The sequence below is a fragment of the Elephas maximus genome, chromosome 17 (assembly GCF_024166365.1).
Source record: "Elephas maximus indicus isolate mEleMax1 chromosome 17, mEleMax1 primary haplotype, whole genome shotgun sequence".
Taxonomy (NCBI): domain Eukaryota; kingdom Metazoa; phylum Chordata; class Mammalia; order Proboscidea; family Elephantidae; genus Elephas; species Elephas maximus.
The window spans coordinates 87846671-87859516 of record NC_064835.1 but is presented as its reverse complement, the minus strand read 5'-3'; the positions used below and the strand labels follow the sequence as shown (position 1 = coordinate 87859516).

Sequence of the window (12846 nt, the reverse complement as noted above, 5' to 3'; positions counted from 1 at the left end):
TCCCTTTTTAAGTACGAAAGGAGGAAAAAGATTCTTTATTCTAAAGTCAAAGGCCTAAGAATAGCATCCTTGGCTAAAAATGATGTAAGCTCCAAGATAACCAACAAAAGCTAAGAAAAAATGGAAAAGCGAATTTATTAGAGAGTGAAATTTTGGTGACAACGTCAACTTTTTACTTTCCAGAACACTGTACCATATTTAAGGAAAATTATACGTATCAGCAGGTCTGAATATGGAAAAATACTTGCCATGGATTGAACTCCCCCCCCCACCCCCCCAAAATGTGTGTATCAATTGGGCTGGGCCATGATTCCCAGTCTTGTGTGATTTTCCTATCTGTTGTAAATCCTGCCTCTATGATGTTAATGAGGGAGGGTGGGTGGCAGTTGTGTTAGTGAGGCAGGACTCAATCTACAGGACTGGATAAAGAAAGACATGAGCAGAGAGACAGGGGGGCCTCGTACCACCAAGAAAGTGGTGCCAGGAGCAGAGCACATCCTTTGGACCCAGGGTTCCTGCGCAAAGAAGTTCCTAGTCCGGAGAAATATTGAGGAGAAGGCTGACAGAGAAAGAAAGCCTTCCGCTGGAGCTGACACCCTGAATTTGGACTTTTAGTCTACTTTAATGCGAAGAAATAAATTTCTCTTTGTTAAAGCCATCCACTTGTGGTATTTTTGTTATAATAATAATAGCATTAGATAACTAAGATAATACTTCTATGAACTGATTAACTTACCAAATCCCCAACTAATAATTAATATAAATACTAAAACTCAGAGCTTTATGCACACACTCCTCCTGCAATAGCTGAAGTCCATCATGGTGCCCCAGATCAAGCATCTCTTGCAAGGTAGCAACTTGCTAACTGGTCTTCCTCCACCAAGTCTCTGACTACACAGAAGCTAGCGGGAACTCTTTAAAATCATAAATCACTTCATGCCGCCCTCCTGATTGTTCTTAGGTGCTCATATCGATTCTGACACATAGTGATCTCATGTGACAAAGAAGAGCTGCCCCTTGGGTTTTCTAGGCTGTAATCTTTATGGGAACAGACTGCCAGGTCTTTCTCCCATGGAGCCTCTGGGTGGGTTCTAGCCGCTGACGTTTTGGTTAGCAGCCAAGTGCCAACTGTTGTACAACCAGGGCTTCTGCTCTGCTGATTCACACCCTTCAACAGCTTCCATTACTTCTGGAATGAAATTCCAAGTGCTTATCATGGTGTAGAAGGTCAAGGCCTACAACATCTGGCAGCCACTTATCCTCTCAGCCTTGTCACCAACTACTTTCTCCCTCACTCGTTGCTCCCTAGGCACACTGATCACCCATTAGTTACCCCCAAAGCCAAGCCGCTTCCCACGTGGCGCCTGTGTATGAGTTCATCAGCCTGGAATGAGTTCTCTGCTTGGACAGTTCTCTGTCATTCTTTGTGTTTCAACTGCCCACCGGAAGAAAGGCCTTCCCTGCCATCTGATCTCACGCTGGTCCCCATGTGCTCCACCCCCCATTATTCTCTATGTTGTTTATTTTTTTTTTGTAGCACTCAACACAACCCCTAATAATCTTCCTTACTTAACCCCGTCTTAGTCATCTAGTGCTGCTATAACAGAAACACCACAAGTGGGTGGCTTTAACAAAAAGAAATCTATTTTCTCACAGTTTAGGAGGCTAGAAGTCCTAACTCAGGGTGCTGGCTCTAAGGGAAGCTCTCTGTCGGCTCTGGAGGAAGGTCCTTGACTCTTCAGTTTCTGTACTTGGCTCCCTGGTGATCTTCACGTGGCATGGCAGCTACCTTCCCCCATCTCTGCTTGCTTCCCTGTGCCTTATCTGCTCTTTTATATCTCAAAGGTGACTGGCTTAAAACACACCCTACATTGATATGGCCTCTTAACAAAGGAAACCCATTCTCAAATGGGATTATAGCCATCTGTATATATATACACCAGTTGTCATCGAGTTGATTCCAACTCACAGTGACCCTACAGAACAGAGTAGAGCTGCCCCATAGAGCTTCCAAAGAGTGCGTGGTGGATTTGAACTGCCAACCTTTTGGTTAGCAGCTGTAGCACTTAACCAACTAAGCCACCAGGGTTTCCACATGTATAGGGGTTGGAAACCCTGGTGGTGTAGTACTTAAGAGCTACGGCTGCTAACCAGAAGGTCAGCAGTTCGAATCCATCAGGCACTCCTTGGAAACCGTATGGGGCTGTTCTACTCTGTCCTACAGGGTCGCTGTGAGTGTGAACTGGCTCTACGGCAATGGGTTTGGCTTTCTGGCTTTTTCACTGCTGAGCAGCATTCCACGGTATGGAGGTACCAGCTTCTTTAACCATCCACCCACAGAAGGACACTTGGGTTTTTCCAGTCTTTGGCTCTGAAGAATAAAGCTTTCATGAACATTTGTATACAGGCTTTTGTGTGAACACAAATTTCTATTTCTCGGGGATAAACACCCATGAGTTCAGTTGCTGGGTCATACAGTAATCACGTTTGATTTTATAAGACACTGCCAAGCTGTCTTCCATATTATGTACCCAGCAATACCTAAATGATATGGACCCTCCCTTGGCCAATAAAGAATGGCTCAGTGGTTAAGTGCTCAGCAGCTAACCAAAAGGTCAGCCGTTTGAATTCACCAGCTGCTCTGTGGAAACCCTACGGGGCAGTTCTACTCTGTCCTACAGGCTGCTGTGAGTTGGATCAGCTTGATGGCAGCAGGCTTTTTTTTTACATGCTTTGGGAATTTTCCAGAAATTTAGTCCTGAATGGCCTACCATCCAGATTCTGTCAAAAACTGGAAAGATTGAGAAAAACAACCAACTAAAGGGAGATATTAAAACATTCATTTCTATAGGTTCTCTGAAGTTTTGACCTTGAAACAGACAAAAGCACTAGGAAAAAGAGATTAGGATTTTAGCAAGAAGGCTTTATAAAAGCAGAGATTACATTATCCTAAGTTTTCATTAGGCTTTGATAGCTACAAAGCTGTATGGAAACTCTCTGCGAGTGTCATGAAGCCTCCGCCTGCTGTGCTGCTTGGCTTCACTTTTGTGAAAACACGAATGACAAATTTACTTAAAAATTTAGAACCAGGGAAGTTTGTCTTCCATAACACATACTGGCTTCAATGTCAGAGAAAAAAAAGAACCTTAGAAAGTCTTCTCTTCCTCTTTCTCTCTTTTTTAGCCTAGTGACAGAAGTTTAAATCTAAATTTATGCTAAAATGCAAGGAAAAATCTTATTCCAGGTCCTGAGAACTATTTTCTCTACTGTGCTGAAAAAATTTTAATTTTTACTTTCCTGCCTTTGTTATAAATTACAGCAAACCCTTTTCAGAATTATTTCAGTTGTGTATTTAGTTATAAATAAGGAAAAATATACATCATAGGCAGCGTCATGTAACAGAAACACTAACAGCCACACCTGGAGTGAGGAGACCAGGATTCTAGTACCAGTCCCGTCACCACAAGTCATAGGATCTTAGGCTGCTTTCTTAGTCTCTAAACCTTGGTTTCCCTTGAATATCAAATGAAAATAAAAACATCAGTCATGCTACCAATCAGCATGACACCTGAAAAACAAGTAGTTATGACAATGTGGTAAGTACTAGAGGACAAGCTTATGGCCAGAGTCTGGAAGGGAAGGGAAAACACCTCAGCCATCGAAGTCAAAGGGTTGGCTAAGATGGCTTTTCTGTCTCTTTCAGCTTTGAAATTCTACAACTGAGTTTTAGCTGGGAAGACTGGAAACAGCTAGATGTGAAAGTGAGGACAGAATTTGATCAGCTCACACATTCTAATTTTATGTATACCATATTTAAAGACGTGACTTAGGATGGCAAGTGAAGAGATGATACAGATGTCAGTCGACAGTGTTTATACTCTCCTGAGAAGTCCTCTTCCAGGTAAATAGTCTGAGAGCCAGCATCCAGGGTTCAGCATGTTACCCACTGGCTCCCAACCTGGACAGACTCCATTGCTTCCTGATCTGACCATGTCGCTGATATCCTCCTACTCCCCACTTCCCCACATTCCCCAAGTCCACAGCCACATACACTAGCCACAGAGTAATGATTTGCTACTTAATCTAAAAGACAATCCACATTACTAGGGAGGTTTTTATTAGTACTAATGACTCTACTGATCTACTTATAAATTTGTTGTTATTGCTGTTGGGTGCTGCCTAGTTGATTTTCAACTCATAGTGACCCCACATGACAGAGTAGAACTGCCCCATAGGGTTTTCTAGGCTGTAATCTTTATGGGATCAGATTGCTAGGCCTTTCTCCCGCGGAGCCACTGGGTGGGCTCAAACCGTCAGCCTTTCAGGTGAGCAGCCAAGCACTTAAACGTTGTGCCACCAGGGCTCCTTTGCTTATAAATAAAGCTCATAAAATATATCTCAGAGAAATCAGTGACTTTTTTAAAAGAAAAAATAATAATCAGTATTCAATTTCTGACACCGAAATAATTCAACTGAAAACAAAATTACCTGTAGTAACCCTCCTTCATCAAAACGCAGTACTTCTATTATGTTCTCTGACTGAATGAATGCTGCAAAGGAAACAGAACATAGTATCACTTAGAGAAACAAATTCGATTTTAATAAAATCTTTTATCTTAAAGCTAATGAATACAATTCTATAATTTTAAAATATACTGCTAGGTGGTTAAAAAGAAAAAATATGACTAATACTTTAGGATTTTAGCAACTATGAAATGCTTTTAAAATAAAACAATATAATCTCAATTATAAAGTAGTTTTAACGACCTACAGGCTGTGTAACTCACCTTTGAAATACCTATCCCTGCTATATGACCAGAAAACACAAAACAGTCCAATTTAACCAGATGCAGTTCATTCTTTCATGGATAGGCTAAAAAGCAAGGATGTCACTTTGATGACTAAGGTGGGTCTGACTCACTACTACCTACCCACTGCCAATGAATCGATTCCAACTCATAGCAACCCTGTAGGGCAGAGAACTGCCCCATAGGGTTTCCAAGGCTGTAATCCTTACAGAAGCAGACTGCCAGGTCTTTCTCCTGTGGAGCAGCCAGCCAATGAGTTTGAGCCGCTGACCTTCCAGTTGAACACTTAAACCACTGCACCACCTTTGTCTGACTCTAGCTATGGTCTTTCAGTTGCCTCATATATATGTGAAAGCTGGATAATGAAAAAGAGGAAGAATTGTTGCCTTTGAACTGTGGAGTTGGTGAAGAATAGCGAATATACCATAAACTGTCAGAAAAACGAACAAACCAGTCTTAGAAGAGATACAACCAAGGATGGTGTGACTTGGACACATCACCAGGAAAGATCAATCACTAGAAAAGGACATCATGAGTCCACGGCTATGGCTACTGATTGTGTCAATCCATCTTATGGAGGGTTTCCCTCATTTTTGCTGGTACTCAACTTAACCAAACATGATGTCCTTTTCTAGCCAATGAAAGCCCTGTGGATCACAACAGAATATTGTTTGATACAGTGCTGGGAGATGAGCACCCTAGGTTGGAAGTCACTTAAAATACACAGTGGCCACAACAATGGACTTGAGCATACCAACGACTGTAAAGATGCTGCAGGACCGGGCGAGATTTCCTTCTGCTGTACACAGGGTGGCCCTGAGTCAGAGCCAACTCGATGGCAACTAACAACTATTCATAATCACCACAAACTGGACATAACCAAGATGTGCCTCAGTAGGTGAGTGGATCAACTGTGGCACATCCACACCTGGAATGTTATTCATAATAAACAGAAAACGAAAAGCCTACATTCTATATTTTGGGAAAGGCAAAACTACAGAGACAGTAAAAAGATTAGCAGTTGCCAGGGATTCAGGGGGAGGGAAAAAGGTCCAAATAGGCAAAGCACAGGAAATTTTGGGGGCGGTGAAACTATACTGTATAATACTGTAACTGTGGACACATAACACTTCGCATTTGTCAAAACCTACAGAACTTTACAGCACAAAGAGTGAACCTTAGCATATGCAAATTAAAAAAAATCATTTAGGAGGTCAAAGGATCCAAAGATGGAATGCAGGACATGACAAAACAATCTAACTGTATTACAAACATATTGTCATGGATTGAATTATGTCCCCCCACCCCCCAAAAATGTGTGTATCAATTGGGCTGGGCCATGATTCCTGGTATTGTGTCATTTTCCTGTATGTTGTAAATCCTGTCTCTATGACGTTAATGAGGGAGGATGGGTGGCAGTTGTGTTAGTGAGACAGGGCTCAATCTGCAAGATTGGATTGTGTCTTGAGACAATCTCTTGAGATATAAAAGAGAGAAGCAAGCAGAGAGACAGGGGGACCTCATACCACCAAGAAAGCAGCGCTGGGAGCACAGCGCGTCCTTTGGACTCAGGGTCCCTGCGTGGAGAAGCTCCTAGTCTGGGGGAGCACTGATGAGAAGGCCAACAGAGAGAGAAAGACTTCCCCCGGAGCTGACACCCTGAATTTGGACTTTTAGCCTACTTTACTGTGAGAAAACAAACGTCTTTTTGTTAAAGCCATCCACTTGTGGTATTTCTGTTATAGCAGCACTAGGTAACTAAGACATGTATGAAACCACCTCATGAAGAATCAGGAAAAGGTGCTGAATTAAGTAACTCTGGAAATGAGTATGAATCCTGAGGCTAAAGGCAAAAAACCGTATCTAAGCACTGTGCCATGTATCTAGTTACTATCATGACTTCCCACAGGTGTTCAGGTGAACAACCCTGATGAGCTGTACGCGTACACTGGGATCGAACGGGTGAGTAAACGGACGGTAGCTGTGGGAGTCAGGCTCTTCACTGTGGGAGGGGGAATTCACACACTGGCCAGGGGAGGCGGCTAGAACCTCCATGTGGCAACGGACGAGAACTGGAGACACCACTACAACTCAAGTCTAAACATAGGTACAAACTGTTACATATGGAAATATTTATAGACAAGTGTATGTTGTTGTCAGACGCCATCAGTGTCAACTCACAGTGACCCCACGGGACATGGCAGAACTGCCCCATACAGTGACCCCACGGGACACGGCAGAACTGCCCCATACAGTGACCCCACGGGGCGGGGCAGAACTGCCCCATACAGTGACCCCACGGGACGGGGCAGAACTGCCCCATACAGTGACCCCACGGGACGGGGCAGAACTGCCCCATACAGTGACCCCACGGGACGGGGCAGAACTGCCCCATAGGATTTTCTAGGCTGTAACCTTTACAGGAGCAAGGCATCCAGTCTTTCTCCCAAGGAGCCACTGAGTGGGTTCGAACCACCAACCTTTTGATAAGCAGCCAAGTGCTTAACCACTGTGCCACCAGGGCTCCTCAGATACGAATATACACATGGGTTAACATACACACATGTATTTTCTTTCTCTGTCAGCTGAGGGAGCCTAGAAGCGATGACACTCCATTAGCAACAAGCACATTTTGCACCGAGACCTTGGTACGTCCTACTATTCTCCTCTCCCACAACAGGAACTGGGGCTCCTTGGAGAAATGATTGATGCCAGGACTGGAGCAGGAAAATATAAGATGAGCCTGGGGCATCTTGTCATGCCAGAAAGTCAGAAAGTGCTCAAAAAAATAAAAGAAAACCTACACTGATGACAGTATGTCAAAGGGATGTAAGAGCCAAAAAAAGAGCTCCCAAAACTGTAACAATCTGAGGAAAAAAGAAAGTAGTACTGGATTATAACCCAAAATATAAACAGCTATGAACCTATACTGATATAAATGACTGAATAAGGAAATAAATGGGGGAGAAGAGACAAATATCCCATGCAAAAGAATTCCAAATACTTAATACAGATACTCTGCTATCAAAGAGCTGGGGCGTAATCCCCACCCCTTAGGTGTGGGCTCTGCATAGTGACTTCCACCCTGAGAGTATAGTACGAAAGGAGGAAAAAAGGAGTGACCACGGTGGGGAAAGCTGGCATACACCACCTCGGCCAGGTGGTCAAGGTCAACACCAACAGTGAAGTCATGCTGACAGTATGTACTCTCCGTATGATGTCATCAGAATAGCATTTTCCTGTTTGATCTTCTTCCCCTAATCATATAACCTCAATCTAATCTGAGAAAAACATCAGAAAAACCCCAATTAAGAGATATTCTCCAAAATACCTAACCAGTAGTCTTCAAAACTGTCAAGGTCATCAAAAACAAGGCAAATCTGAGAAACCCTTACAGCCAAGAAGAGTCTAAGGAGACAGGACAACTAAATACAATATGATGTCCTGGATGGCATCCTAGAACATAAAAAAGACATTACTAAGAAAATATGAATAAAATATGGACTTTAGCTAACATACTGTATCAATAACCAAAAACCAAACCCAGTGCCGTCGAGTTGATTCCAACTCATAGCGACCCTGTAGGACAGAGCAGAACTGACCCAGAGTTTCCAAGGAGCGCCTGGCGGATTCAAACTGCCGACCTTTTCTGGTTAGCAGCCATAGCACTTAACCACTACGCCACCAGGGTTTCCACCGTATCGATAAAATACAGGTCATTAATTACATAAGAATGTACTTCACTAACCTAAGATAAATAGCAGGGGAAACTGGGCGTGAGATACATGGGAACTCTCGCAACTATCTTTGCAATTTTTCTGTAACTATAAAAATTTTATTTAAAAAACATGAAACAGTGACATTTCATTTGGTCAGTACAGCAATCATCAATTCTCTGCACATCTTCAGAAACTCCGGGAAGAATCCTGTTATTCCGGGGTCCCCGGCTTTTCTGTAGGAATGTGGTAGAAAGTCACCAGCAGAGCGCGAGAGCTGCTAAGTAGATTGCTTTACCCAATTAGGTGGTGTTTTCCTGCTTAATAAGCACCCTTTCCCCCTTATTCTAGTAACGACATCCTGATTTTATTTTGGGAAACCCCTTTCCCCCATCTCCCATGTTTCTCTGTCAACCACATCACCCACCTGCCCCACTTCTCCCTACCCCCTCACCAGTTCTTAATATATAGAAAACATTCAATGAATACTGAATGCATGAATGAAATACTACCTTTTTGCTCAAATATGCAACGGTATTTGCATTCATTGATGCAAACTACTCTGTGGTTATGTTATCTCTAGTCCTAGTTTGTAGCTGGATTTCAAAACGGATCAGAGCCAAGGGCTCCAACAGAAATTTTCGGCAGAGTACACCTGGAGACTACAAGAATGTCTCCAAATAAAGCGACAAACAGTTCAGAAGAACAGGCTATGAAGGTGAAAGGCTCTGCGCCTCCAGCCCAGTTCGCCCACCCCACTCGTCGTCTCTCTCCCTCCTTTAATATAAACTGAAATTTCTGAGGACCCAGAAAATCTCTTTATACTCCTATTGACGACAACTTTATTGACGTAAGAACACAATTAACTAACAATAATTAATTGAGCATTAATTAAATGTTCACAAAGCAAGAGTCAAAAAGTAGGAATCCCTACTTCAATTCAGGCAGAAGAGACCAACAAGACCAAACTGAGAAAGTGCCATATTTGGTGGTTGCTAGGATTTTAGGAGACTTAAGGAAACCCAGGTGGCGTAGTAGTTAAGAGCTACAGCTGCTAACCAAAAGGTCAGCAGTTCAAATCCACCAGGTGCTCCTTGGAAACTCTATGGGGCAGTTACCCTGTCCTATAGGGTTGCTATAAGTCGGAATACACTCGATGGCAACAGGATTTTTTTTTTTTATGAGTGTCAAACATAATGCCTATCACCTGGGCTAATATCATCACGCTAGATCTGATCTTTAACTGATGAGAACCTAACTAAGGATAAAAAAAAACAACAGTAAAATAACGTGGTATGCATTATATTTTTAACAAGGATTTTTTTTTAAAAAACGTGAATTATTTTAATTTAAAAAATTTAATAGCAGCAGCTGATTTATAAGATCCTAAAAAGCAAATAAGGTGTTACATATCAACTTTCCTTAAAAGATGTAGAAATGAATAGGATTCAACTCTGGCATGAAGCAAATTAGGATATTTTGCTTTAGATGGCCAATTACAATAACTTGAAATTATAAACCCAGAAAAACAGAACTGATAAGCATTTAATCATTTAATGTGTTAACAGTTATTAGGCTATAAAACAAAACAAAACACGAAATATCAAAGAAGTTCCCACATCACCACATCTCTCTATTCAAAACCACAACTGACAGCTACTTCCTTTCACAGTAATTTTCCCCTAATTTATACTCCTAATAAATCCAAAAGTGCCCCAATGTTCCCTAGATTATTTAAGCAACAACCGGATGCAAAACAAATAAAAATAGCATCTAACAATAACTGATCACTATTCACAGTCAAAAGAGCCCTGGTGGTACAGTACTTAAGCACTTCGTTGCTAAACAAAAGGGTGGCAGTTGGAACCCACCAGCTGTTCTACAGGAGAAAGACGAGGCAGTTTGCTTCCATAAAGATTTACAGTCTTGGAAACTCTATGGAGCAGTTCTACTCTGTCCTATAGAGTTGCTATGAGCTGGAATCAACTCGATAGCAGTGGCTTTGGTTTGGGTTTATTCACAGCCAACAGGCCTTAAGCCAGCCACTCCTTGTCAGTGGACGCTTGTGGGCTGCTGTAATGCTGAACAGGTTTCAGCAGAGATTCCACACTAAGACTAGGAGGAAAGGCCTGGCAACTTATGTCTGAAAATCAGCCAATGAAACCTGAGGAATCACAAGGGTCAGATCCCATTGTGCATGGAGTCACCATGAGTCAGGGGCTGACTCGACAGCTGCTAACAACAAATGTCATTAAACTTCAAACTAATTTATAAAGTAGACATTACTGATCCCATTTTAAGGTAACAGGCAAAGTGAGATTATGTTTGAGGTCACACAGCAAGAAAGTTGCTAGAGACAGGCTATGAATTTTGGCAAGGGGACCCTAGAGTCTACGATTCTAAGCCCGTCAGTATTTCCAAGTACATTTGTATTGATGTTCATGACTAATAGCACCCTCAAACCACCTAATTTTTAAAATTAGGCATGTATTTCCAACGACAACTAAGAAAAGGAGGCTATATGAACAAAAAGGATTTCTATTTCTGGCTTCCGTGATCTGTTGGCATTTACTGCTTGTGAAGCTGGGTTCAGAAGATCTACCTCGAGCTCCTTATACACACTCACTCAGGTGTCGGAGAGAAATGCAACAAAAGCCACTCATAATTAGTGAAAAAATTTGAATGTGTCAGTTGCATACATGACTCACTCTCAAAACAGAAGTTCAGAAATAGCTGTTTACTTCCCTATTTCCTTTAGTAACGAAAGGCATTTATAAAAGGAGACCTGGTGGCACAGCGGTTAAGTGCTCGGCTGCTAGCTGAAAAGTTGGCAGTTGGAACCCACCAACCGATCCGAGGCAGAGAGATGTGGCAGTCTGCTTTTGTAAAGATTACAGCCTTGGAAACCCTATGGGGCAGTTCTACCCTGTCCTATAGGGTCATTGTGAGTCGGACTCAACTCAAAGAAAACGGGTTTGGGGGCACTTAGATAAAAGTATCTTCACTCTAAAGGCCAAACTTCATCATAAATAATTGTTTATTTTTCAGGTAAAGATTTTTTTTCCTGAATATTGCAATTTAAGACTAGATACAATTTGCCTGTTTGTATGTATTTTTAAAAATAATTTGTGCAAATAAAAAATGTTGTAAACAACTAGTAGAAATACACGCCATCTGGGGGGCTCTTACCATTAAGTCTTTTTTTTTTTTTTTTTAATTTTTATTAAGCTTCAAGTGAACATTTACCATTCCAATCAGTCTGTCACATGTAGGTTTACATACATCTTACTCCCTTCTCCCACTTGCCCTCCCCCTATTGAGTCAGCCCTTACAGTCTCTCGTTTCGTGCCAATTTTACCATCTTCCCTCTCTCTCTATCTTTACCGTGTAGCCTTCAAGGACCCCTCAGCTGTAAAGGAAGGAAGCTAAACTAGTCAGATTAGTGGTTTTTACACCTTCCTCTACAAAAACCTGGAAGAGAGGGCTATGCAGGCAGGCCTTGGTGTGGCCCCAAATTTTGTCTCAAAGACCAACTGCCTAAGACCATGGAAGCTAATTTATTTCAATGCTAGATTATTAAGCACAACTACATATGTAAGGGAGCCCTCATAGCGCGGTGGTGAAAGCAGCTGACTGCTAACAGAAAGGTCGGCAGTTCAAAATCACCAGCGGCTCCGTGAGAGAAAGACCTGGCAGTCTGTGTCTGTAAAGATGTACAGCTCTGGGAACCCTACGGGATCGCTACGAGTCGGAACTGACTCGACGGCAGTGGGTTTTGCGTGTGCATGTACGTGTGCGTGTGCGTGTGTGTGTGTGTAAAAACAAACACGGGGTACTGATGCCGACACTTTACAGGATTAGTTTTCCTGGTTTGAAGACTCAGGGTTATCACCTCGTGAGACAATTCAGTCAATGGGCATAATATCATCTACGAAGTTTATGTCCTACATCCTAGTTTGTGAGCAGCATATGGGGCTCTCAAAAGCTTGTGAGCAGCCATCTAAGATACAACTACTGGTTTCTATTCAACTGGAGCAAAAGAGAAAAAAGGAAACCCAGGAATCAGAGAAGAAGCCAGACTATACAACTACCTGTCTCCATGAACCACACCTTCTCTACCTTGAGAGCAGAAGGCCTAGATGGTGCCAGGTTACCACTACTGAACAGTCTGATCAGGCTTACAATAGATGGGGAGACAGAAGGGGAGAAAAACGTGGAACGGAACTTTCTCAAATAATCCAGACTTTCTGGACTCACTGAGACTGGAGAAGTTCCCGAGACTACTGCCCTCAGGTACTCTTTAAACTTTGAATTGAAACTAT

The 12846-nt window shown here is 42.4% G+C and overlaps 1 protein-coding gene across 3 annotated transcripts in view; it reads right to left on the bottom strand.

The window, feature by feature from the left end:
* The window catches only part of TMEM131 (transmembrane protein 131), a 229133-nt gene that overhangs the window by 145386 nt on the left and 70901 nt on the right, over positions 1-12846 (bottom strand). For all 3 annotated transcript variants that reach the window (XM_049857246.1, XM_049857244.1, XM_049857245.1), the window contains exon 2: positions 4489-4550. In XM_049857246.1, coding sequence (XP_049713203.1) covers positions 4489-4550 — 62 coding nt within the window. The remainder of the gene's footprint in view (positions 1-4488; positions 4551-12846) is intronic.